This window comes from Paramormyrops kingsleyae, chromosome 14, assembly GCF_048594095.1.
Source record: "Paramormyrops kingsleyae isolate MSU_618 chromosome 14, PKINGS_0.4, whole genome shotgun sequence".
Lineage (NCBI taxonomy): Eukaryota > Metazoa > Chordata > Actinopteri > Osteoglossiformes > Mormyridae > Paramormyrops > Paramormyrops kingsleyae.
In genome coordinates this window covers 17,450,995-17,478,559 of record NC_132810.1, presented here as the reverse complement: position 1 = coordinate 17,478,559, position 27,565 = coordinate 17,450,995, and the positions used below count along the sequence as shown (strand labels likewise).

Sequence of the window (27,565 nt, the reverse complement as noted above, 5' to 3'; positions counted from 1 at the left end):
TATACGAGTCAGAGGATTAGGACAGAGTCCAAAACAATAATTCAGGTCACAGAACAAGATTACCAGAACAACCAAAAACTAAGACACTGTAACCATCTGTTAACTTGGTTATTCTAACTCAAACGCTCACATCGCATTGTGTCTCTGACTACTAACTTTTAGCTTGAACACGTTACGTTGCTTTGTGCAACCAGCAGAGCCTTGTCTCCCAAAGCGTGGTAACTTACCTGGGTCAGAATCACACTGTGTTTGTGCACTAACCCCCAGTCTTGGTTCTGCTGAAGTTTTGTGCATCAACATCAGCTAGGGGGCAGGCTTTCTGAATCTCTCCATGTCGAAGTCGCATAGCTACCACCACTTCCTGATCCTCACTTCCCCAATACCTCACCCACTCGCATCCCCAACACAACTACCCCTCCCCTCTCAGCCCACTGGGGACTGTGAATGTACATGGTAGTCCCCCTTACATGTTTTTTTTTTTTTTTTGGGAGGGGGGTAATCAACTGTTTTTCACCAGTTACTTTTCCTCCAGGTGAGTTGTAGTGAATGCCCTGGGGGTTGGGGGGGGGGGGGGGGGGTCCATGCAGCAAACTATGCAAGCAAACCCCAGTCCTTTACACTCAGGAAATAGAGGAAGGGGGCAACACAACCAAACAAACAAACAAACATTCGCTCTACCCTGCCCCAAAAATCTCCAATGACAAGAAAAGGCATCCCTGAGTACAGCATGTAAGTGCATTGGCGGGCATGTGTGGATGTGGCCTTTCTCTGTGGGAGCATACTGTTACCTGTTGTGGATCTGATAGTGGAGGTCACAGTAGACGAGGCGATTGAGGGGAGGCAGTCGTCGTCCTGGGAGTACCCAGCCTGAATGGCTCTCAGGTAACTGTGGCTTCGGGTGCGGAAACAGCCCGGCAGGTCCAAGGCCTCCATGGCCTGGGACTCTACTTCACTAAAAACGGACTCGCAAACCGACTCAAACTGGCCATTGACCTCGGTCTCACTCACCTGAGAGACAAAAACAGGAATAGCAGTCCTTAATTTCGCGTCTTCCCCTCTCTGTCTGAGTCTGACTCTTCTCCTTTGTGCGGTAAATAACACGGAGGAACATTAGCAAAATGCAGATGGACTCCGACACCCTCATGACACTGACTGTTTTATGGTCAAAGCAGACACCGTCCCGTTTGAAAGTCTCCTGCTTTTCTATTTTTTTCTTTTTTAGGGAGCGTTATCTCGCAGAGCTTTGCAGAAGCCACAAAGTAATAGCTGGAAATGAAAGAGAGAAGCATGTGTTTAAAGAAGCTCAGCACATCTGAGGAATTAGACAGGAGATGACTGAGGTACATCTGCAAGCGCATACTTCCGGACTCACTGCGGACCGCGGCGTGTGTCGTTCCGGTTTTAGGGCCGAACACGAACCCAGGATCAACATAACTGATTGATATGCTTCTTAGCGACGTAATTCCTGAATTATTAATCAATCATGGAGGCAGTGAATGAAGCGATAAAGAAGCACAGCGGGTGGAAAAGAGGACAACTGGCATTTCATTCATTCATATTTGGTACGTGTGCCTGCTTGGTTTGACACATCACCATATGGTGAACTAATTAATGATCTAATTGAACTAATTGTTAAATTTAATATTATTTCAGGTACAACTGTTGTGACCTTTATTCTGTGCATTGCAGTCATCAGGGGGACTCTTTAAGTCATCGTTTACCAGATACCAAAGAGGGGTCTGTGATGCACATTGTGTTTGAGAGCAATGTAAGACATTTCCATCAGGATTACACTGAAGGGAAACAGCATCTCCATTTCATGTGTGGTAAGTAACTGGCGGCTCATTAGTATTTATGTATCTCACACCCGTAGTGGATATTCATATTTGCCCCCCCCAATTGACCAATCACTCCCATAAGTCCAGATTCTATTTTAAATAAGGTTCTTTACACGTAAATCTGCTGGAAGTAGCACTGTGATAAAATTTACAATTGCAGAAACAGGTGGCCAAGAATTTATTTGACTCGTGAAAATGGATCACTAGATGATCACTTAGAAGGTAATGGAACGTCAGGCAGACAGTTCTGAGCTAGTGAGTTGTTGTTCTTGTTATTTTTATTTGCTGTTACCATTTTAAACTGGCTAACAGATGACTTAAGAAAATATCATTACTGAAGGCCTGCTTAGTTCACTATGGTGGTTAATTTTTATAGACTTTAAAAACATAGCTAAGGGTTTAGTTGATGAAGCATTATCCCTGTCCTGACGATTATGTATGCAAGTTTGTTCACCTGTGTTGGTGGAGTCATTGTGAATTACATCCCCATGTTCAGCCAGACCTGAACAAAACACTTAGCATCAGGACAAATGAAGACTCATGTCATGTTATGCGCAATGACTTCAAGGCTAAATTCAAAATTTTGATCGAGGTTAAATGACTACAGAGTCAGCAACGCCAGTCTGTCCTGCATCAGCCTGAAATGGGGATAAAATGTTTGGAATGACTGAACAGCAGGAAATCTGTGAAGAGGAGCCTGCAGGCGATCCGCTGAGTTATTTGCGAGAGCTCATTAACTATAAACCGGGTACCGTATCTTTAAATCTCGTTTGATTGATGTAGCGGTGGGAAGGGGACTTTTACAAAAAGCATTCAAAGGTTGCTGATTCTCCAAAAACGATGCAATATGACAACATATCTTCAATTAACATCTACAGTTTTTCGTGCATTACAGTCCTTAATCTTCATGCAATAACAATAACGGTAATCAGAAATTACAATTTTAACATTTCAGTGACACGATTCAGTACACCGGTACTCTGCATTGTTAATTTGTAAATAGCTCAGCATTTGACTTAGGTACTTCATATGTAATTCTTTCCAACAGAAACGCCTTAAAGATTTTCTCAATGAAAACTAAAATATTTCCATAGGATTTTGTGTTTTAATTCATCATTACGGTGTTTCTGTGTTTCCAATCTGAGAAATGTATTCTGCTTCCGACACGGCCCCTCCCTCACCTCACAGCCACCCGCAACATTGTGGCTAATGTCAAACAACAGAGAAAACTGGCACTTGTGCATTTGGTATTTGCAGTGATTAACCCGTATCTGGCTGTGAATCAAATCTAGTTTCCATTAAACTCAGGGGCATATACAAGGGTGGGGCCACAGGTGCACTGGTCTCATCTGAAACCTTACTGGCTCTTGGAATGCCCCCTCCCTTCTCACTCATCGATTCAAAACATATCATTGGCTCATGATATGAATGAGTTTGGCCCCTCTCTATGAATAATAGCCCCACTAATGCCCCCCACCTTAAAAAATCCTAGAATTGCTCCTGTTTTAAACTCATAAACCCTGGCTGAAAACCTGCTCGCTACTCAGGGAGGGCATCTCGACAGATGAAGGTGGGACTTTGAAGCTGTGTGATGTCACATGATCCTGGGTGGAGCTGCTGGCGCCCCCTTGTGGCAGTGGAGCCGAGGGCATGCGTTTAGGGCAGGCTCACCTGGCTTACACAGCTTGCCTGACTCAGTGTGCTCACCGCCCGCATGTAGCTCTGATTGCGCGAGCGGAACTTGGGCGAGTTGTAGTTTGCCGTTGCATCCAGTGTGAGGTTGTGGTGCAGGTCGCGGGCCGCCTGCAGGTGGTAGTTCTGACTGAACGGGAAAGGGGTGGGGGGGGTGAGACAACAGTGAGGGCCCACCACACTGGGAAACTAACAAGCAGACTGTCAGTCTAAATCATCCCGGAGAGAATGTAAGTCCCACAGGAGAAAGCAGGACAGCAATGGAGTCATCATTGCCGTTTCCCACAAAAGAAAGTTTCACTACATGGCCAAAGATGCAGCATTTGATAGCATTCTATACATACAACATATATAAAATTGCCCATTTCATTTATTGCTGTGATGACCCATCCACAGAACTAGGACAACGCAAGGTTCCTTTCGGCTGGCGAGTAAGTGGCTGTCAAAGAACAAGTGGTGTTTGCAAGGTCAGAGAGACGGACACCCCCCACCCCCACACCAATCTCCCCATGCCTGCAAAAGTGGCCCTTTATAGATTGTGCTAATCTTCAGCACCATGAGATGATGACAGAGTAAAGATGAAGGGAGTGGGAGAGAGAGAAGAGTTTTCAAAGCTTTGCATTAAAAAGCACAGAATAAACAAATCAAAGGTGTTTTTTTCCCCTGAACTTAACGGTTTATCTGCATCATCAGGACTTATGGGAATGCAGCATGACTCTATATGTAGACTGTGTATTACAAACGTGCCATTTGTAGGCTGTCTGTGACATCTGAGGCACCATAGACACTTTGCAGGATGTGCTGTCTCACTACAAAAGGAAAAAAAAGCTTAATCAGGCTACAGGCACATTCCAGTATTACTTTTTCATGGAGTGTGTGTCGATACACACTGTGCCCTTCATCCCTGTAGGGTGGATTGCTTTGGGTTAGTGGAAACAGGAATAAAGGTTTAAGTGGCTGCCGGCAGCTGTTTCAGCCAATCAGCTCATTGATGTCGATGAGGTCATGTCAATTAAAGGGAAAGTCGAAGGATATGGAGGGAGTTGGAGGGTGCACAGGTTTGCCAAACCAGACGTATTCACCTTAAATCTGCCGCAAAGTTGGTGATGTAGTTAGTCATATCTCCGTTCTTTTTATCCAAAGGCCACAAGCTGCAAAAGAAGAGAACAGACACAAACAGGTCATGTAACTCAGGAAGGGTGGGTTACTGGAGTCCCATGAGTTTAAGCTCCACCCTTGAGCACATAGGTCAGCCAATGAGAAAAGCCGAAACCCAATGTCAGGCCTCAATCTGCAGAATGGACCTCCCCCACCAGTGCCAATTATTACGCAGCCGGTTAACTCTTTTTCAGGTGCGCTAATGACTTTGTAAGTTTCCTGTGGATAAACATATGCTTCGCGATGCCAGTTCAACCCCTTACTGCATCCAGAAAGGAAACCCTGGAACCCTTTAAACACCATATGGCCGAGAATAATCAGAAGGAATAAAACATTTAGTCAGCAAAAGCGCATTTTAAGATGGCAGTAGTAGCCCGAGTTTCCTGTTTACAGAGGGGTTGCTTCTAATGGTAGCTTCACAGCAAGATCCAACAGAGAACACCAAACACGGCACGATGCCGCATCCAGAATGTTCCGCCACTGTTGCTGTTTTAGCTAAATTATAAACCTATACAGTCGTTTTCACATAGATATGAGCAAAAACATTGTTAGAGGGAAGAGGAGTAAAAAAGTTTTATTATTGTGCTGAAAAGGCTCATCGCTGTTGACCGAAATCAACAGCTCCAGGTGAAAGCAGCGCAGTGCGGCGAGAGGTATGCAGATTACATTTGCAATCTGTGTCGGGACATGCTGATACGTTGCTTGTATTGGGGGAAGCTATTACTGCAAACAGGCCCTGTATCTGCTCTACTTCAGTGCATTCATTTCAGTCTTCATCAGTCAGCGCCGAGACCGAGACGGAACGAAGCGAAGAGGAGAGAGATGATGGATGCCACATGGATCCTTTTCTCCATCTCCCCTCGCGGCCGGCGCTGAAGCGACCCATCCACGGCGACACCTGAACCGACGGGTCAGCCAATTGGCCCCAGAAGGCACATTTCCATCACGAATATCAAAAAAGGAAAAATTTAAAAAACCAAGGAAAGAAGATAGACTTGATAGGGAGGGAGGAATGGGTGAGGGGGTTCCGTGGGGCTCTGAAGAGGCATGGCTGAACAAAGGCAACAGGAAGTCAGACGAGAAGCAAGCCTCCCCCCCCCGTTCACCGTGCAGACTTAATTATGAGGGAGATAATGCAGTTAGCTGCCTGCTAGCAGACCGCGAATGGGCTTTGTCAGTGGGCCTTGGTGTAATGGATGGAGATGTTTTTCTCCATCCTGGGGGAAAAACAACATAGGAACAGTCTGCAGGACATCAAGGAGTTACACCACATTAGCGGCCTCTGTGATCTGTCTTCTGTGAGTGATACGATAGCAGTAACATGGAGAGAAACAGGAAGTCAACAAGGGGAAAAGAGCAACAAGGCCCACCCTTTATTGAGTGAAGTAAGTCTCAGCCTCTCACTAGAATGCCTAATATCCATGAGGAACAAACCCTGGGCTCAAACCCAGCACCTAACCAGCCAAGGCTCAAAGCAGCCACAGAATCAGCCTGAGATCAAATCAGGCACAGAACTTAGGGTCAAACCTGGCACAGAATCAACCCAGGCTAAAACCCAGCACAGCAAATAAAGCTGGGGTAAAACCCAGTACATCGAACCAACCCGCGGTAAAACCCAGCACAGAACCAACCCGGGGTCAAACCCGGGACAGATCGGCTGCATCCCATCCAGCCTGGGCCCTCTGTGAGCGTGAGGGGCTGTGGTCGATCCCCTGCAGATCTTCACCTCTTCCCCAAGATCATCGTCAAAGACAAGGACAAACCACCTGGATCCACACATGGATGATGAATCCGCTAAGACCTGTCCTGCAATGTCCTACAACTCAACAAAGAGCAGTAGGCCCTTGTGGAAGAATCCAGCGGAAAGGGAGCGTCCAGGCGCCACCTGTATGCACCAAGGTGACCTCGCTTTTAATCAAGACACCTGGCAGCAGAGCTCCAGAAGGCCAGGCCGCCTTCCTGGCACTTTGCCGAAACTATTATGAATTAAGGATTTTGGAGTTGGGATCTCAGGAAGTGAGTAAGGACTGTCTGCTAACAGCATGATCTGAGTGAATAATTACCTTATGTCACATTCTGAATTAATGGGTGCTTTCGTGAGTAATTTTGATTAATTATGCCGGCTACTCAAAGGGATAATCACAGCTACAAGCGGAGTTATTTTAAACCCCAAATAACGGCGGGTGATTGAACGGTCTGCCACAGACCCTGTCTGATACCTAATAAGGCAGGAGCCATTACAGAAAGCACTCCTCATCTGAATTAGAGAGATTGCATTGCTATTATCTCCTATTCATGATCCTTTGATCGACCCATTAATCTCCTACCACGGCCGCTTGTTTTATCACATGCCATTGTTTTTGGGGTCCACCATTAATACATTTGCGTGTGTGTATAAATACGATCCACCAATCTGCGTTCCCCGGTCAGCCTGGGACAGGGAGGGCACAGCCCACTCAGGAGGCTTGGTGGAAGAACAGCGCAATTCCATATGGATTAATTATTCATAGTTAAGTTATTAATGGGGCAGCATCTCTCAGCACGGCAATCATTGGCAATAAAGAGAGGATGATTTCGCACACAGCTCAGCTGTGCTCTGTGCCCATTGAAGTGGCTTCCTGTCTGAGGGACAGTGAGAATAAGTTCTGCGCTGAAGGATTCCATCACCCCTTCCCGGCACCTGCAGTTGGGAGATAGCCCGGCAAGACAGCTGTGTGTGACCCTCACTCCTGCTTTGTGAGCGTCTCCGTAGACGGAACACACGTGATGCACTGCCTCTGACACCGTCGGCCACCAAAACTCACAGTCACACGCTGAGATATGAAATTTCTCTGGGCGGCGGGGAGAGCAGGATGCAGTCGATAATCCAGCATAATGATGACAGCTTAGTGTGACACATCTGGGTACTGCAAATGGCACCAAAGGCACTGGGAAATGTCTGCAAAGTGCTGGTTTCCCATCTTAGATGTCATCTCCAGGGTGTCCAATGGGCACAAGGGATGTCCATAACATGGCAGCGTGGGGCATAGGTCATGCCTTTAAAACCAAAGGAGGAGAAAGAGCAAGCTGGAGACTGTCTATATCTCTGAATGTGAAGCCAGGAGAGGCTGCCCGAGAAATGTGCCTGAACAAAAAACGCCCACTGTTGCAGTCATTCTTGTTAAACATGGGAAAAATTACGGGGGCCATGTCTCTATTCCTCTGGCAGGACACAAGGGGAATCATACAGTGTATTAGCTGGAAAAGGAGCTAACTTGCGGGGATTAAAAAAGCGTGTGATACAGGCATTTCTTTTTGAGTGCTTTGTGAACTTTGGAACTTTGGCAGGCGTGATGGATTCTGTCACCGTGTTGGGCGCGGATCCAAAGTGGTGGTGCTGGAGCGGTAATTTCAGAGCCAGCAGAGAATACCGATGTGAAGCCGGGGGTGGAGGGGGGAGGGAGGGCATCCTGGCACAGGAACCCTGACCGCTGTGCAGGCGAGAGCTTGTTCTGCACTGATCCAGAGCCCCTGCGAAGAAGGAGCACCTGATCGCGGTCACCGGGATGTCCAGCACCGGGACGGCGAGAGGAGGGATGCCGACTTCCTGTTTGTAATGGCCTTAGGAAGAGCACTGGGGAAGTACCAGTCAGACCAAGATATCACAAGCAACCGCAGGAAGACCTATTGAAACACAACCATTAGAAGAGAACCGGCAGATCGTCTGAAAGAGGACCGAATCCGGTCACACCAAGTCATGAAACAGCCAGGGGATTGATCTCCAAACTAACAAAGCAGGACATATGCATGGTGAACAAAACAAGTGAGAATGGATGGGGGTTCATGTGTAATAGTGGGTCTGATGATGTGTAAAACGTGTGTAAAACATAATATTACTCCAAAAGGGCTTCAAACAGACCACACAAGCAAAATGTTACCCATAAAACAGGAAAGAATTATTGCTTGTAAATGAAAAGCTGTTTCTTCTTCATGTATTTATGACCAGGGGATAAGCTGCTTGCAAATTCACAGCCCACACTGTATGCTGTAACATTTCAAGTCTGTAGGTGGCGCCATTACTGCCAAAGCACGAGAAGATGAGGCGATTAAAAAGTTCTCTGTTGAATCTTGAAGGGACTGAACTGGGTTTCTGATTTGGAAGAAGGTGCCTTTTAAATGCGTTTCCGAATGTATATGGTAATTAGAATTTGTGTGTTCGACAATGAACGTGGCCTTGTTTGGGAGATAATAGTAATTGTGTTTTTCCACAATGCCACTTTTACATTTTCATGGGAAGAGACGAAAACCATATTAAAATGTCATATTTTCACATAATATTCAAATCCATATTGTTTAATAAAAAAGATGGGAACAAAGGGAGTATCTCTATAGAAATAAAGTAATTTCATTTTTTTCTTAAATTAAAATGAGTCCTAAGAAAAGTATTTATCTTCATTTTTCTTAAAATTGATATCGGTGCAGACTAGCATAATTTCTTTTGACTGATAAGATCCTTTAAAATTTGATTTATTTTACTTGATAAAGCACCTTATGTCACCTTCATTTTATGTCACCATTTTTCTTTTTTGTTCTTTAGCTGCAGGCGGAGCCCCCAACCTCACATCACCCAGATGAACAGAAATCTCACTCCTGTTGCTGGGAAGGCCGGTAATGTAGCCAGATGGATGCCAGGTCGTACCTGTCATTGTTAAAAGGGCTCAGCAGCTTAAGGGCACACCACTGAGCAGTGCCGGTGTTTACCACAAACTCAAACCACTTATGTATGTGGGGCCCCTGAGGTTTGCCGCCCCCCGTTGGCCACAAACAATCACTACAATAAATGTTGCATGAAGACACTCCTTATTTAGGGGATGCTGAAGTAACATGCTCTGTAAACCATCTAACTAGCTATAATTTTCTGACTTTGAGGTCCCCAGAAATGACAAACCCATCCCTGCACTCTGCTTCATCAAGGCACCCCATCTATGGTTCCATCTTCTGTTCTTCATCAAAAATTATTCATCACTGCAAACCAGGCCATTAGTCCTCATTACTTTTAGCATTAGTGATTAGCTATGATACACGAACTTGATACATTTCATGTGTACAGATAAATAGTTTGTTATATGGACATTAAACACTATTACTGATGATGCATAGATACAGTTAGATCATTTCTGGTGTACCTTAGTCTGTCAGTGTTTGCTTGTATTGGGCTCTATCTGGTTCCACACTAGAAGTTTTCTACAACAAGCACACATCATACACGTTATCGCTAACAGGTGTATAAATGTCCAATTTTATTGCCCTATAGAGATTTTCCAGTATAGCACCAAAATATGAGGTGCCTCTGTTGTATTGTTGTTTTGCAAACCCGCGTTTTCATATTTTACCAACGCACTTTGAGGTTTTATTTTTGACAAATAACCCCGTATCATTCTGGACAGATTTTCCATAGTTTTACTGACTGACTAATTCAATCTCTACCAAACTGACCTCACATCCAGAAACCAAAAAACAGCTTAATCATCCAAGCTCCATGGCGCCCCCTTCTGTCATGTCCTGTTACTCTCTTTATTTTCCTGAATTTTGTTGTAAGTGGCTAGAATGTGATTTGGAGCAGAGTGTGACAAGTGTGACAGGTAACCAATTATTATATATTTAATAGAGTGCGCTAATTAAATGGGTTTGCCCTGGGCTTGATCGGGGACAGAAGGATGTGGCCCCTGCAGTTTGGGGAAAACGTTTAACAGCGAATCTGACTCAAATGTCCCACACAGAGCGCCTGAAATACAAATTTGGCTGTACTGCTTGGTGTGAACGTTGGGGGCGACTGTCAAATGCACATTCACATGGTCAGAGGGCCCTGGGCTATTTCAATTGTCAGAGCCCCTCCCACTGTTTACTACAAGGGTGGTGACAATAAATGTTGTTGTCTAGGGGGGTTAGAGCCTGGGTAAATCCTTTCATTACAGCACCTCTGCCAACTGATAGAAGGGAAGTCGTCACACCCTAATCCATCCATCCATCCATCCTTTGATTGCTTATCCTGATCAGGGTCAATGGGGACATGAGATGATGCAATGTATTATTTTTACGATGCTACTTATGGATACATATATTCAAAGAAACAAGACTCGTCTCATTCCAGCAACCCCTGGTGAGCACGCTGTTGTCGGTGCAACGCTAATTTGCCTGTTAACGACTTTAATGTGCTGTCGGATCCCGCTGCCATGTGCGAGCCAATGTCCATGATGCTGCAAAGTGAATTTCATGCCTAAGCAGCCAGGTTCCTTCACAGCGTGACGTCCCTCACGGAAAGGACTGCAGGCTCCGGGAAAATGGCCCCCTGCAGATTTCACTGACTGCAAGCCTGAAGGAAGATCTCTGCTCCAAGCTTGGTGGACATTTCTGATCTTTACCTCCACAAGACAGCCCAGCCTGCATGCAGATTTAGGTCGCAAACAGATACCGAACCCGACCTGGCTTCGCTCACAGTTGCGTTGAATTGGCTAGACCGCCCTCTTGGATTTCAAAATCTCTGCTCTGCCCCAAACAGCAAACATAAGACCAGAAAGACCAATGCATTCCATTCTGAGGTGAGGAATGTCCTACCTCTGAGGGTCCAGCAGGGGGCGCTGCACGACGGCCTTGACGAGCGCATCGGGCCGGATAGACTTCTGGGGTGAGGTGGCTGGGCTGCCGTCTGACTCGCCGCTGTCGTCATCACCCATGGCCTTGATGTAGCTGCCACTTCTCATCCTCCGGCAGGGAATCTCCTCATCCTTGCCGGCCCCAGGGTAGCCCCCCCACTCGTCCTGGGGCACCTGTATGGCACAACACGGCACACCAGGGCTCGTCGAGGGAGGGGCATGAAAAATGAACACATTCATGCAGCGGGCTGGTGTATCACAGCTGTGAGTGTGACCTCCTTGACCTTCTGTGAAGAAGTGAAACACCCACCCCCTCGCACCTAATATCCCTTTGTAGGGGTTTTAAAGTAAAAATAATCTGGAGATTATGTCTGAGAAGAGATCCAATGAAGCTGAAGAATCCAGAAGTGCGTAATTTACACCCCCTAGTGTTATAGTGACCACCCCCCACTATAAGGGAAGAGACTACCAATTTGTTCCTTGGCTTGTCAATGGGGTTGTACCCTAAAGGGCCTGCCAAATTTACCCTAGTTGTAGATAAATGTATCTTTTAGACTAATTTAAGGACCCGAAATGGACTCTGAGAAACATTCCCAAGGTATAAACAACGTTAATATACCCCCAATGGTACAAAAATGTCCCTCATAGTCCATTTCTGTATCTTAAAAGGTACATTTACCCTGGAGGGTACAGCGCGAGTAACAAGCAAAGGAACAAATTGGTACTCTCTTTTTCTGACACTGCAGGGTGGCGAGGACCCTGTACCCAGCGAATCTCGGCTGTCTCACATCTGCTCTTGCCAAGAAAGAAAAGATTGCCACATTAATAAGGAAATTTATGTGTGGGGAAATTACAGATAAACGCTTTACGTTGAAAACAACAGTTATAGCAAATCACTTAAAAGCTGTTTGAAAAATAACCCATTAATTAAACCCCTAAATTTCCATTCAGTGTGACCATCCTTGTGGTGTAGCAGAAATAATAATTGCCCTCCCCTCTAACCCTAACAACACAGACAGAGGCGGTACACATCGTGAATAATGGATCAATTACACTCCAATTAGCGGATACCTTTAACCGCCGGCTAAGTCATTCGTTCGTTTGTTTGTTTTCTTTGCTGGAAAAACACCAGTGGATAAATAGGCGAAAATCCCAGGCTGAACAAAGAACATTGTGGCCCTCACGAGATGGCGGATTAGCGCGTGTGGAGCGTGAAGGAAAATCGTGGGCCCATATCGCCACCCGACAGGAATGGATCCGGCGCCAGAGCCAGCAGATAGCGTTAGCTCTGCTTGCCACAAACACTAAGCAGCGTGCAGTGGTGGGGTTAATTAAGTCTTCGAGGAGTATGATATTTTTAGACGTATAATTAAGGCACGATGCCGGCGGGCATGGTGTGAGCCATGCTAGTATTTCTGTTTAATTTGTGATTGCGATTGGCACAAAGAGGAAGAGGGGGGAGGGGGGGGGCTACTATGGCTGAACAGTCCGGAAGGTTCCTGAGAGCCATCAGGGTTGCAGCCGTCTTTGTGTCCCAATGGGAGGTTGCGGTCTGGGATGTTTTTCAAGGTGCATTCTGAACCGAGAAGGTGGAAACCCATACTCCACCAGACTCTGGTTGATACTGGAGGTACTGGTTCTGCATCTGCTGTGTCCAGCCTCCTTCTAGTCATCGAGACAGGAGGCCCCTGGATCGAAGATGGCCCACATTCGCTGGAGGTCCCAGGTTTCCTTCGAAACGTGAGTCGTCGGCTGAATGCAAAACGAGGTGCCGTCAAGCGAGGTGGCTCTAACGAGACCAGGAGTGACATGCTCCCATAACGAGGACGTCCTGGGTGGCCCGTCACACCGAGCAAGCTGTCACCACGTCACACCGCTTCACTCTGGCTCTAATCAGGTGCTCACGGCCGTCCACCTTGGCCAGTCGACACGGTAATTAATTAGCTTATTAAATGCTGCTGCAATGCTCTATCAGCAGAACTATCAAAGTCTAATCCCCTCTTTGTACCCTTTGTGAAAAAGAGGGCTGTCTTTCCCTAGAAACCAAATTAATCAGGCTTTAAGAGAGCAATAAAAAACTTGTTTCTCCATTCTACATCGGCAGCCATTTGCTAGAGCGATTTAATGGTGGGAATGCATTACCCTCGTTACTGCCATTGAAATTCGTCAAGCTCCACTCCACACCTCCAGAATGTATGTGGGATGTTTGGGGGTTTCAAACTTGTTGACATCCAACCCAGTGTCCTCCCTGACGAATCTGGTGTGGATGGAGTTTAGGCTGTACTGTAGACAAAAGTCAAACTTTCCCTTAAGGATCACGTAGCAAAGTGTGCCAAAGGAAGGCCAGGTTTAGAACCGTGAGATCTAAACAAGTGAAAATGAAGGAAAATGATCCATCGTTTACTTTCGAGGATGTCTCAGATCTAGCAAGTATTCGCGGGATGAATACTAAGAATATTCATCTTCAGAAAGGTGCTACAAGAAGATATATTAGGGAATCCCCCATCGCTTCAGGGAGAGGATCTCAGATGGCAGAAAATCAGTCGTAGAAAAATTCTGTCAGCTCTTATAGGCTTGGGGGATTTTCACTGGGAGCTGTGCCCCATATGCCCATATGGTCTGGTGCCTTTCAGACATTTTAACAGATGCCAGAGCCCCGCCTCAATCTGCGTATGTCTACCAAATTCATTAAACAATGGTACTCGTGTCTGGGGAAGCATTTTCATGTTTCTGCAAAACCTTTAGATACTATGTGGTTGTTCTAGTAGTTCCCATCATTATCACATTAGTCACCATGTGTGGCCAAAAATGAGCTCTGCACCATCTGGATGTCAGCTAAATGGGACAGAGGAAGAAAAGGTCTGTGAAGGAATCAGAGTGAACTTCTTCACCACGGCATCATGTTTGCAAGAACATTGATCCATAGCGCTGCCTCACTTCCTCAGAAGACCCAACAGGACCAACCACCAGATGCTGATAACACAGTGGACACTAACTTGCCCCCTGCCACAAATAGCTAATCGCATCCTTCTGTGAGCTATCCGTGAAGTTACCCGTGTGTCCATTGACATGATCACAGAATGCCATTCTGATGCATCCTGGCACCATGACGTACCCCGTAATGATCCCTGTGAGCCGTGATTCAGGCCGCCAGCTGAGACAGTCATCGTGCTTCACTGTGCCGGCCAGGCTGTTGCGACCATCAGTGCACTCTGTCAGGAACCTTCGTCGTTATAGCAGCTCTCAGCCACGTCGGAATGTGTGTCAGTAGGTAAATGAGCCAGGCGCCTCCTCAAAGGAGCGGCGTGGCACGCTGACCTGGAAACGGCGACCCGATTGAACTGCCAGTGTTGCTGGGAATCCCAGCTGAGTGGTCCGTGGCTACAAACTCCTGCCTCGCCCCCTCCCCCTGCCCACTAGACTGCAGCAGTGGGGCTGGAGACTTGCACCTCCCCGCAGCGATGCGGCGACTTCACGGATCAATTCCACGGCCTGATCTGCAGGGAAGCCCGAAAGCTGTCGGCCAAAGGAGGCACAGATACTGGATAAGTGGGCCTGCAAGACAATAGTGAATCCGGAATGACTCTGCTGTCAATGCGAAGGCTGGACTGCCATCGATCCCAGGACTTTCTTATTCCTGGGTGTTTATTTCTCTGTAGACCATGGGTCTTCACACGGTCATTGATTCTTCCTCCCTAACAGCTCTCTTTGTGACTCAAAGCCTTAGCCAGGGGCCTGCTTGCGATGTACAGTCCGATAAGCCACAGGAAGTCACTCTTATTATGTGCAGAAGTGGCTGGGCAATCTTAGCCTGTTACCGCTGTCACCGAGGTGACTGACTGCTTCCTGGTTACCAGCCCTGATGCATAATTTTAACCATTCTTACAGCAAGGATTCATGCAGCCACTTCCTGACTTCAGTGTCTCTGCAGGTATCTGAACGCTACTCAGCTTTGTCTGGCTAATCCCTGAGTCAATCCCAACAAATTATAATGTGAATGTCTTGCATCTGTCACTTTTGGTTGTGCTGTGACATTAGCCAAAGGAGACAAAGACTGCCTAAGAAGTCACAAAAGGGGATTTAACGACTCAGCAGAGACCAGAGTGAAAAAGGCTTACCTGCAGGTAATGGCAGGACCTCAGGGAGGGCTTGAGGTCCTGGGGCATCATGGGTTTCTCCAGGTTGAGTGAAGACTTGCGGTAGGCCTCCTTAGCCTGGCTGACAGTGAGCGTGGACCAGGAGCTGCGTTTCATGAAGCGGCCCTCCGGCGCCGCCGTCAGGCCCTCGCAGGCAGAGCACTTGACGTCGTTGTTACTGCGGGACGTTTTGAGGGCGAGCTCAGTGAAGCGACCCGGGCCCACGTCAGGGTAGCAGTGGCCGGCATGGTTGGCATGGTGGCGGCTCAGAATGCTGGGTGTCCGGTACGTGCTGTCGCTGTCCAGGTTGTCATCGGAACTCCACCAGCCGCCTCCACCAGGCCGGTGCTTGCCGTCGGACCGGCGCTCCTTGCTCTTGCTCCGCCTTCCATGCTTGTGGTGCCCGTGGTGGCTGCCGTGATGATGCCCGTGATGATCGTGGTGGTGGCCGTCACCCTTGCTGCCGTTCATCTTTGAGGAGGAGCCCTCCAGCGAGTGGGACTTGGTGAAGAGCTTCTGCACAGAGTGGACCAGGTGCCGGATGCGGCCAGGGCTCTCGCCACGCTGCTCTGCCGCCGAGGCGCGCTGGTACTGCAGCGTGTGGAAGCCATCGCGGTGCAGAGGCAGCTGCTTCTCAAACTGGTCCAGCAGGTTGGCAGGGATGCGATTCATCTTTCCGCTGCCGTGTGAGGGCACCACAGCACCGTCGTCCCGCGTCCCCCCACCGCCACCCCCGCCGCCGTCGTAGTGCGAGCTGTAGTGCATGCGTGGGAAAGTGCTGCTGGAGACGTGGTCACCGGGTGCGCCGGCAGGCATCGCCGTGCAGTCGGAGTGGACAGAGCTGCGCGGTGAGCAGCGGCGCAATTCGGTGGGACAACCGTCGACAGGGCTCAGTAGGTAGGTTGGCCGCGGCTCGGGCCCGTGGTGCAAACCCAGCTCCTGGGGGTGCTCGCACTCGGCCAGCAGGCAGGTGTGCCCCGGTGCAGTCTGGGTCACCACTCGACCGCCCGAGAGACCCTTCATGCTCCCGGCCGGGGGCGACGGACTGTCTTCATCGAAGTGCCGCAACGGGGACCATGAATACTGCTGGTCTGCCAGGGTCACAAAGAGAGGAGACAGTGAGACGCACAGGACATGTGGCTGGGCAGCAGGAAAGGAGAGCTCACAGTAACATGCGGCAACACGGTAAACGACGTCTAAAAACACTGATGGAGAGGAACATCTAATAGCGGTGGTGGTTCAGGGTCCCTGCCGATGAAACGAAGACATCCCTGGTCTTGTTAGAAACAAACCTCACCATGTGGGTCAGATTTAATTTCCTGGTTGAAATTTCCAGGGGGTCCCACTGAGGAATATGAGTGGTGAGAGGAGGAAGAGGACATTTGGGGCTACGATCCTGATGAGAGCCACAAATGAAAGATGGTGTCCGTTTGTCATTACCTGCCCCTACCCCCCCCCCCGTGCTGCGCAGAGCTGGTAGGCTGCTATTTCATTTATTCCACACAAAGTAAAATAATTGGCCATCACTGGGAAGTGGAGATGTCATCCGTCAAAGCCAGGCACGAGGCGACCTTCGACGTCGGGCTCGCATGCGTCCTCACCAGTGCCTTCCGTCAGCAATCTCGTCACCACAAGATTAAAATGGTGCCCCCAGAAGCCCCCTGTCAAGGGCATGGCCCCCAGGACACATTCCTTTCTTCTATATCTAGATGACAAGTGAGCCTGGCCTTCGTTTGCCTCCTGCCACAGTCTTCCACATTCAGGCGGAGTCGAGCAATGCCTCTGAAACCGTGCCGTTTGGTGCTGTCAGACACATCTCCCGGGCCCAAGACTGACACCAGAGCTAACAGGACGCTGGAAATGGCCTTCCTCCCAGCTCCCAGCACACCTGAACCGGAAAATACTTGGTACAGGTGTGCAGGGAGCGAGGAGGGAGATATGGAGGACTGTCTGGGGGTGCATGCACTGGGGGGGCCCTGTGTAACCCACAGAAAACCGTGGCTTAGTTAGTGTCTATAATGTCACCATTTCTGTCAAACCAGAACATAGTCCACAATGCACAGCAAAGCGATCGAATATTGCTGTTTTATTTGTTAACACATCACTGCTTAACACATCACTCACTAGTTTCCAGATGAATGACCATAGGAAATAAACACGAAACAATGACAGGCGAGCTGGACTGGATCAGACTCTTCCTGTCTTCAAACTTAGTCCTTGCTGTGGGCCAAAAGGTTCTGTGCGGACACCCTGTTTCCTGGACCGTGCTTCGTTCCTGGGACCCAGAGAGTGGCCCACCTCAAACTCATAATCTCCCGTTTTCAGAAAAAGACAACCAAGGCACTCACTGGGACGCCACAAGTACGGTCCATGCCTCGTAAAACTCAGCACCGCAGCAATAAAGCCTCGCCCTTGTAAAACTGAAGGAGAGCCTTTATTTATGAAGAGTGTGCCTGAGTAGATGAGAGAGAGACTCGAGGTATATGGGGATGCATAGGGATCTATGCAGGGGTGTCCTCTGAAAAAGGCATCACGACTAATGCATCACTCATTTAATTTGAGTCTTATGCTGGGGTTGGTTTCAATGCCACTCCATGGCTCTGGTGAACCTGTAAATCAGACACACATGTCCTCAGGGTTAATTCTAGGCTTTTTTTAAGGTAGGGGGCACAATTCATACAAAAGGGGTGACCTTATCATTATCCAAAGGTATGTTTTGAATCAGTGAGTGACAGGACCAATCAGCTTTCAGCTGGAGCCAGTGCCCCTGTGGCCCCGCCCCTGCCTGTCTCGCTGCTAAAACCACCTGACTAATGGATGGTGTCTGTAATGTCATAAATGTCAGCCTGCTCCCGATCAAGGTAGCCCGGTCATGCTGCTATCGATCACCCTGAGAGATGTAGGGGCCCTGGGAGAAATGCCTCTCGCATCGCCCGAAAAAAAAAAAGCCACTAATTAGAGGGGGGCGGGAATCCAATCTGCCACCCGAGGCCCCCAGCGGGCTGCCACCTGCGATAATGCAGCGACCGGGCGACTGCGCTTTCCAGAAGGAGGTGTGAGGAAATCCGGGAGTGGAATTTGACGTCAAGACAGAGCAGTGAGACAGAATGTTCCCAAATCAACACAAGCTGAATGCCATTCCAGCTAATAAATTAGCAGACTTTCTCATTTTTAATCTAACTTATTCTGTACCTCAGAAAACGGGATGAATGGGGGCTGGACAGAGAGGCTGGCGGGGTGCGTGGCTTGTAAGCAGCTTGGGGTATGCTGGTGACTCATACGGTTTCTGTCTGTATGTCCAGGCTAGTTCTAGCTAACATACTTAAAAGGAGAACTGAGCCTTTTCCCAAAGAATCACTGGGAGACATTCATGCTGTGATTCATATCGGAATTATATAATGAAAGTAATATGACAGACTAAAATGTCCTGGGCCAATTGCCTGTAGCTTTCCATATTGTGATATTGACTTTTCCCCATTCATAGTCCTCAGTTTCCCATAATGCCCCAGTGCCTTGAAAAGGTTATGGGTACTCCAAATGATGACAAAATGCGCGTTAGGGCATGGGTATGGGTGCGGCACACTGTGCTAACAGGAAAATACGTAAATGCTAATTCTGTTACCTATGAAAGCCGAGGGGTATGGTTAGTTTTTTCCCGACCAACATGGGGTAATAGGATTTGGGAGGAATTACAGTTCTGCACATGGATCGGACTCGGAGGGAGGCGGGCAGCTATTAGCACGGCAGGGAACCGTCCTCCCCGACCCGACAGATTCTGCTCAGAGGCGCTGCCCAGCTCAGGGTGTGTTTACGAGCCCCCTGCTAAATCACGCCTTTTGAGGGCAGCCTCTGGGGCCAGCAGACAGCCGTTAAAGTGGCAGTGGCGCTTTTACAGGGGGCCAAACGAAAAGCTGTCATGGTGACAGATCTGAATCCACAGATCGATATGCACGTTCGAATGAGTCAATAATTTTGACACTGGAAGCTGGATGGATGGGATTCAATGATGGCGAAATTCTTTCAAAAGTTTCGACATGGGCCAATTAAACTGAAAAAATCACCAATAGGTTTACAGAATCCCATTTTTGTCTTTTCATTTTCCCACGTTCCGTTTCTGTCTGCTGAAAGGCTGCAAACCACGCAGACAGCATGGCCCTGCGGATGTCCATGCCAGGTTAGTTAGCTTAGCAGCCACATCGATCGGAAACCTGAGGGTTTGTTTTATCACCTCAGTGGGCTGCCAGATCCCTACTGGCCATGCAGAGAGCACGGCAAACAGGTCCATTTACACTCAGCTTAAGCGTGGCTTTAATACCGAGGGAAAGAAGGGACACTATGGTGAGGAGACACAGTGATATAATAGCGGTGCTCAGCTAGCTTAGAGGAAAGGCCTCTTATGACTCTGCAGAGTACGATTAAAGGATGCTCATGCTCGGTAGCGCATTAGCATTAGCATTTTAATAAGATATTTATGGCTGCTAACTTGCTATCTCAACTGGCGATGATGAGCACCGCTGCCGAACTGGGCTGCACTGAGGCAGCCCCGGCACTGCGTGACCTTCAGACCAAAGCAAACGAGCCCCGCACCAAGCCGTAGCTTGTCATTATCGGGCCTTGTTGCTGCGCCGGCTTTACTCTCCGCCTTGATGAGTGAGAACAGAAAAATCTTATGGAAAAGGGGGGAGGGGGGCGGCCCCAAGAAGGTGCCCAGTGAGTGACCGGTCGAAAAAGCCGCGAGTATAAAATATCAGCTAGGTTAAATAGCGATTATGTACACAATCCCTTACCCCCACCGCTGCCCCCCCCACACTTTAACCAACCTTGACCTGCCCGGCAGCTTCAAATGCATGCAATTTGTTTCCTTTCACATGTGGCATAATTAAATTTGCTCCATAAAATATTATTTTATATCCCAAAGCCATAAACTGCTTTATTATGACTATTAAACAGGACTGTTGTAGCGTGTAATGCTGTAGTAACTAAAAAAGCAAATTAATGCTTTACAAAGACTCTGAAATTGGAAAAAAAAAGAAACAATGTTGCTTTCGAAACAGGTGCCAAAGAAAGGGGTTACTGCTGATATACACACCAAAGGCTTCACTCTTCATTAAGGGGCTCCTGGTTACAAAGAAAGTGGCCCACCCCACCCACTCAAAAATGCCAACTTCTGCGAACAAGGAAATCGATATTTGAGCTTGATTATCAGCCTTGCAAGGTAAAAGCCCATTTTCCTGGAGTTTGTCCCACATTTCTTGGAAAGCAAGCAGAAGGGGTTACATCTATAGCCACCAGCACAATTATCCATGATTAGTGTTATTAGCCTGGACGTTAAACAAGGAGACTGGGTTGAGTGCTTGAAGCCTTTCTGAATCTGCAGGGTTTGAAAACCAGAGGAGACACAGGCACTGAGAGGTACAGACAGCCCCGCCACCACTGTGTTCTCCCCCCCCTGCTTCACAGATTATTATTTTAATTATGTTTTTACCAAGCATCCAAAAAAGTCCAGGGAAATGTGGTTTCTAGCGTTATCTGTCTGTTTTGGCAGGAAAGCCATTAGCCAGAAGAGAAAAGAATTAGGGTTTGAAGTCAAATTAAGATTTCTTATGAGTGATAATTTTTTTCTTTACAACCATTTTGCAGGTGCACCTCATACACTAAAACCTCGCAAATGAGAATTTAACAAGATGTCTGCAAATAACGTGTAATAATCGCATGCTAAGTTGCTACAGCTTCACTCTTCCCTTCAGAACGTTCCAGGCATCCTTTTCTTCGCTGGCACTCTTCCTCATTGTGGCGAATCAAACAGAGGCCATGTTTCCATTGCCGTTATGGTTTCTTCTACACCATAAAACCTGCACTCCATTCCACGCCCATGTGGAACATGGTGCTTTGTGAAACCCCTGTATATTCCAGCCTACCTCACCGCCTTGCTGGAACTCCGCGGAAAATCGAGGACGCTCTCATTTTCCATCTTTTTCTCAAGATTACGGGTTCCTGATAAGCGGCTGAGTCCAAGAAAAGCTTATCATGAAAGGAACAAATTAGTGCCGCCACGGCACAGCGCGATAATCTGCGCTCGACTCCGCCCGGCACACGAGAAAGGTGGGGGGGGGGGGTGTGCACGGGAGACAGAGCAAGAGCCGACCCAGGGAGGTGACGGCATCAGCAGCGTCCTGAAGCAGCTCCGTGCCCACTGAGATAAGGCGATCCCGCTTCCACGAAGACACAAACGTATCTTCACTGGCACAAGAAAAGGGGAGCACAACTCAGCGCTCAGCGGGAGAAAAGCCAGCAGCAGAGTTCCCCGGTTTTATCAGACGTAGCTCTCGAAATATCGAGGGAAACCGACGGCCAGGAAGGAGCCGATGGCAGGTGGGAGGTGCCCCTTGGTGTGCGGGCATCTCCGTGCCGTACCGCTGGCCAGTCGCCTCAGGGGCATGTGATGCTCAGGGACGTCTCAGAGACGAGTGCCGCTCATGCCATTACAGTTGCCCTGCAGGCAACACCGGGCAGCAGAAAAGCCCTTCATGGAGGTCCTGCACTCTCCAATAACGTCGGCAGGTGTCCTCCGTAGCGATCACGTACGATGGAAGTCCGGAGGGTGATCTGGCATTGCCATGGTAACAAAGGAGTAAATCTTTCAGCAATTGCAACTTGAAAACAAACAAAAATGCTGCTATTCCTCACGTGTATTTCATCATCTTAAAATCCTGCATCCTTCAATTTTGGATCCAAAAGCTCCACCCACCACATGGGTTTAACTGTGTGAACTGAAGGTGGCGACACTGAGTGACTCCGTGCCCCCAGAAACTTTGATCCGTTGCTCTCAGGCAGACTTGACCATTGTAAGCTCCTGACTTCCTCACTAAATTCAATTAGCGTAAGTGGAAGGGTGGAGGTTTACTGTCTTTTTTTTTTTAGCGGCTGTGAAACAAGGTGATGTATCATACAACAGAATTTATCACCAATGAGAAAAAAAAACATGAAAGCAGAGCTTCTAACAATTCAGCACTGAAGCAGCTGAAATAGTTCTGTGGGGGAAGTGACCATCTCAGGTCATCAGGTGACCATGGTCACTCGTACTGATTTGTTCCCCATGTGTCCAGTGTCTGTACAGACCGGTGCGCTCTGCGTTGTTTCCCCAGTGACCTGGACCACACGACACAGGACTACTCACGACCAAACCTCTCGCCTACTTTATTTCATACAGCCGAAAGTGCAATTTTACGCTTGTTTACTCTCAAAAGTTCCTTTCTGTTGTCACTGAAAAGAGGAATCCCGTCTAAAAATCTGTGCACCACATGACTCTGTGTACAGCAGCGTCTGGGCTTTCCCAGGACCTCAGAACGCAGTCATCAGTCATTCAAAAGACGAAATTGATCGATTGACCAAAGTGCTTGTTTCAAGAGTCATAGCGGTATGACCAGACCTGCTAACGTGTCACTTCCTGTGAGGAATGCCAGCCACTGAGACTAGTCCCCCCCCCCTCCCCCAACACTGAGACAGCATCAGAACAAATGAGAAATCAACAAGGAAGTGACTCTGTCTGGCAGAAGGAAACGACACGCTTGTGATGTCCACGGAGGCTGAGCATGTGCGTAGATACCAGCCATGTAGATACCAGCCATGTAGATACCAGCCATGTAGATCAGCTTGGACGATAGGCTGTCCAGCCTCACCAACAGAAGCACAGATCAAACTTCTTTTGATTTGGGGATCGGGCAGTTGGGTGGCCTGGTCCGATGCCCATCAGCATATCATGCTCCTGCCTCCCTATCGGTACATCATGCCCGGTGGCAGTGAGTGGACTGTGGCGGACAGGATACGTTAAGATGCATGCAAGGCCATGACCGTGGCCGTTTGTATTGTCAAATGCTGCCCTTCGTCCTCCCAGGACAGCGTGAGTGTTTCACTTCAAGGGACAAAAATCAGGAAATGCATGACTGGCTACTTGAGGAAGCAAAGGAACTCCCTTGCACACCAAACTATTTGTAGCCTTTCATGTTGACCTCTGGAGCTCTCTCACAGGAATATTCGCCTTATGACCACTTATGACCACTTAACAAACATTTCACTTCCACAAACTGATGTTTTGAAACTTATATTAATCTGCACCTAGGATGGGCTTTGAGGGGGTTGGCTGTATGGTTCTCCGTTCAAGGAGGGGGGGCCCATGTGAGCCATCTGGGGCAGAAAGGAAGATGGGGTGGAGGTGTGTGTGTGGGGGGGGGGGCAGATCATGTTAGATTGGTGCTGTCCACACCCCACCCCCAAGTGCAATCAACCAAAAATACATTCGGTAAGCATGTGGCAGCAATTTCAGAACCACTTCTGCATGAGACGAACACCGGGGCGGCACCGGAATGCAAATGAATGAGTCCGCAGTAAAGCCTGGCCTGAAAGAGTGTCTCTGATGCACTGCGTTTATCTGAAAGGGGAGAGGAAACCTGCATTGTAATAATAATTACCATGTTTTTTCATCTTCCTGGATGGAAAGTTCACAGGAAGGAATGAAACGAAAGCAATCGGGGCCTTGACAAAATGGAGTGGGTTCAGTCACATCTGTGCTGGATCGGCACTGTGCCACACTGAGCCAAACACGGACACCCAGCCTTGAGGAGCAGTCTGCTGCCCCCTAGCTGCTGGGGGGGTGATGTTGCAGAGGCATATGGCCCCTGTTGCTGGTGTCAGGCGACCCTGTGCCGCCTTTCCGGCTCTTTCCATAGAGGCGGCACAAAACTGCTCTTAAAAACCGAGGTGTTGGCAGGGGTCCTATGACATCACAGCCGTTCGCCTCCCGCCAAAGCCCATTAGAAAGTGATGCTTATCGGCAGTATAACTCTCAACCTCATTTACTCCGGTGTGTTGGGGGGGGGTGGCCTTCAATCGCTGTCCGTTTTCACATGCTCAGAATCTCTCGCAGGCTAAATTATTTTTTAAACTGCTCACTGGCGACTGATAATATTTGCAAATTTATACACATTTTTTACATTAACGTTTTTAATAAAATATGTGAGGGCTGATCATTTGTGTTGTGAATTTGAACTAATGAGACATCTTACAATTCCTGCTTCTTTGCTGAGTAGCTGTATTACGGTCACTGTGCAGATGGTGCTTGAGGAGGAGTTGTTGGCCACTTGGGATTCTGCCGGTTACGGGCCCACGGCACTGGACGGGAATCAGAGGCGTGCCATGTTGGGGAGCATTGCATCGGTGGCAAACGACATGATGGGTGTTACGTTGAACAACTTACAGCTCTGGGAACCGGCAAACAAGATCATTTTGCTTCTAAAAAGATGTTTAATAAATTATTTACAAGAATTACACGCATTTTCACACCCATTTAAACTTGATTCATGTCAGCTCAAGGGTGTGAGGTGAAACTCAGGGGAAACACAGATTTCACATATTTCAGTATTTATATAAAAAAAAAGTCTGACCAAAACAAGCCATTAATAAGAAAATATTAATAACAGAGGCAATCTCCAGTCGCATTCACACTCGGGATTGATTAGCATTGTTTTGCTTGAATTAATGACAAATTTCCTAAACATGCCACAGATCTGTTTCACTTGGTGGCCAATTTAGTACAGAGCCAGTGATAATGCAGAGTTATGTTTCATTTCCTGAGGCTCAGAGCCGCCTGCTTTTTGACGGATGACAGGTCCAGTGAGGTGTTTACCATGCCGATGTTCTGTGAGGTCTGGATCATTTCTCTCAACGTCAACTCAACCTCTAGAAAGAAGGATCGTAGTGAACCGAGAGAAATGGAGATAGCAGAAGTAGTGGGGAATGCAAAGGGGGGCATGAATGACTGTCCGTGACACGGCTCTAAAATTTGTATTAGTATTTTTATGTCGTAGCTTCATCTATCTGTGAAGTTTACCCTCAGTCTTTTCTTTCATTCCTTCCATCCATCCATCCAATCTGTCCTTTTGTCCAGTGTAGTAATTTTACCCACTCCTACAGTTTTAATTTAACAGTAATTTGGTTAAATGGTACAACAGCAAATCCCATTCTGGGACTGCAGCGACCCTGGCCTTCTCCTTAAGAACTGTTCTCCAGGCCAGTGTGCTGCTCCATTTCACAGGGTTCCAGGTTCGAGACCCAGAAGGCCAAGGCTCACCAACCTTCTAACATGGTTGAGCAAATTGGTCGAAATTGGCAGCCAAGCAAACGCAGGCCGCAAAGAACTGCCAGGACATGCGTGTTGCCCGCACGCCGACCTGCCGCCTTCCATGTTTGGACTGTTCTGCTAAATGCTTTAGTCACCAGTCGCAGAAATAAATGACAGCCTTTTCTATTTGGACAGAAGATCCGTCAGGGTGACGGGAGGTACGGATAGCGTTGGGGGAAGCGATGAATTTTAAACAAAGTCAGGAACTGCGATGCTTCCATTAGAAGCTAACAAACCTGAAAGCGGTCAGTACAGCAGGGCTCTAAAAGTGGGCCCACGTTACACAGATTGCATCGTCTCTGTATTGCGACCGCGGAGCATCTCGGAGCTCTGACCCGCGCTTGGCGGGATGCTGTCTGATTCACCGCTTGGCCCCCGTTCCCGCGCTCCGACACGGCCGAGGTCGAGGCCGGTTGCGTAACGCTCCGCTGGCAGGCTGTCCTTGGCCGTCCCCGCGGCGCCACCAAATGCCACAGGAGCGAGGGTGACCGGCGGACTTCGGGGAGGCCCGCTGCCCCGCGCAAGCGAGTGGATTAACCAAGGGGAGCGGCGGAAACAGCACTCCCTCAATCGCCCACTCAATCTGTCAGTCACTACGCTGGCCCCATGCTACACTAACCTGCTGATATACTGACCCACTAATGCCCATAGTCGTTACTTAACTGACCCACAGCTACACTAACTACCCCGGATCCACTAATCAAGCTAGCAATTTATCTATTTATTCCAAAGACGTTTGGGAAACTGGCACCCCCAGTGATCGAGGTGGGAAAGACAGGTGCGGGGAGATGGGTAATGGTGTACTGGAGCCATCATCACCCATAATCATATGGCACTGACAGCGTGAAACTGCCATCTTAAAGTCCATCAAGAGAGAAATATATAAGGCAAAAGTCCCCACAGCAGGAATTAACTCGGGACCCGACACCTTATCGTGGTGGAGGGGTTTGCGTGTTCCAATGATCCCAGGAGCTAAGTTGCCCGGGGCTTTATGCCCCTGGTAGGGTCACCCAAGGCAAACCGGTTCGGGGTGAGGAACCAGACGAAGTGCAGCTCACAAGACCCCTTATGATGAAAAAAATAGTGGAATCACGGTTTCCCTTGCCCGGACGCGGGTCACCGGGGCCTCCCCCTGGAGCCAGGCCTGAGGGTGGGGCTCGATGGCGAGCGCCTGGTCAGGCACAGCCCGAACAAGGCACGTGGGTCCCCCTCCAATGGGCTCACCACCTGTAGGAGGGGCCATAGGGGTCGGGTGCAGTGTGAGTTGGGCAGTGGCCGAAGGCGGGGACCTTGGTGGTCTGATCCTCGGCTGCAGAAGCTAGCTCTAGGGACATGGAATGTCACCTCTCTGATGGGGAAGGAACCTGAGCTGGTGTGCGAGGTTGTGAAGTTCCGGCTAGACGTAGTCGGGCTCACCTCGATGCACGGCTTGGGCTCTGGAACCAGTCTCCTCGAAGGGGGTTGGACCCTCTTCCACTCTGGAGTTGCTCAAGGGGAGAGGCGCCGAGCGGGGGTGGGCATACTTATTGCCCCCTGGCTGGGCACCTGTACATTGGGGTTTACCGCAGTGGACAAGAGGGTAGCCTCCCTTCGCCTTCAGGTGGGGGGACGGGTCCTGACTGTTGTTTGTGCTTATGCACCAGGCGGCAGTCCAGATTACCCACCCTTTTTGGACTCCTTGGAAGGGGTGTTGGAGAGCACTCCTCCTGGGGACTCTCTTGTTCTATTGGGGGACTTCAATGCCCATGTGGACAATGACAGTGAGACCTGGAGTGGCGTGATTGGGAGGAACGGCCCCCCCGATCTGAACCCGAGTGGTGTTTTGTTGTTGGATTTCTGTGCACGTCATGGATTGTCCATAATGAACACCATGTTCAGGCATAAGGGTGTTCATATGTGCACTTGGCACCAGGACACCCTAGGCCGCAGTTC

The 27,565-nt window shown here is 48.6% G+C and overlaps 2 protein-coding genes across 6 annotated transcripts in view; one reads left to right on the top strand and one right to left on the bottom strand.

Annotated features, from left to right (window-relative positions):
• Positions 1 to 27,565, bottom strand: part of dlgap2a (discs, large (Drosophila) homolog-associated protein 2a) — a 135,899-nt gene that overhangs the window by 25,614 nt on the left and 82,720 nt on the right. For all 3 annotated transcript variants that reach the window (XM_023808299.2, XM_072698724.1, XM_072698723.1), the window contains 5 exons: positions 15,439 to 16,547; positions 11,283 to 11,494; positions 4,613 to 4,681; positions 3,510 to 3,660; positions 789 to 1,008 (listed from right to left, as the gene is read on the bottom strand). In XM_023808299.2, coding sequence (XP_023664067.2) covers positions 789 to 1,008; positions 3,510 to 3,660; positions 4,613 to 4,681; positions 11,283 to 11,494; positions 15,439 to 16,547 — 1,761 coding nt within the window. The remainder of the gene's footprint in view (positions 1 to 788; positions 1,009 to 3,509; positions 3,661 to 4,612; positions 4,682 to 11,282; positions 11,495 to 15,438; positions 16,548 to 27,565) is intronic.
• LOC140578303 (uncharacterized) overlaps positions 8,152 to 27,565 on the top strand; it is a 49,845-nt gene continuing 30,431 nt past the window's right edge. For all 3 annotated transcript variants that reach the window (XR_011982393.1, XM_072698726.1, XM_072698725.1), the window contains exons 1-2: positions 8,152 to 8,490; positions 9,265 to 9,335. Coding sequence is in view for 2 of the 3 variants with exons in the window: in XM_072698726.1 (XP_072554827.1) it covers positions 8,471 to 8,490; positions 9,265 to 9,335 (91 nt within the window). In the remaining variant the exon portion in view is untranslated. The remainder of the gene's footprint in view (positions 8,491 to 9,264; positions 9,336 to 27,565) is intronic.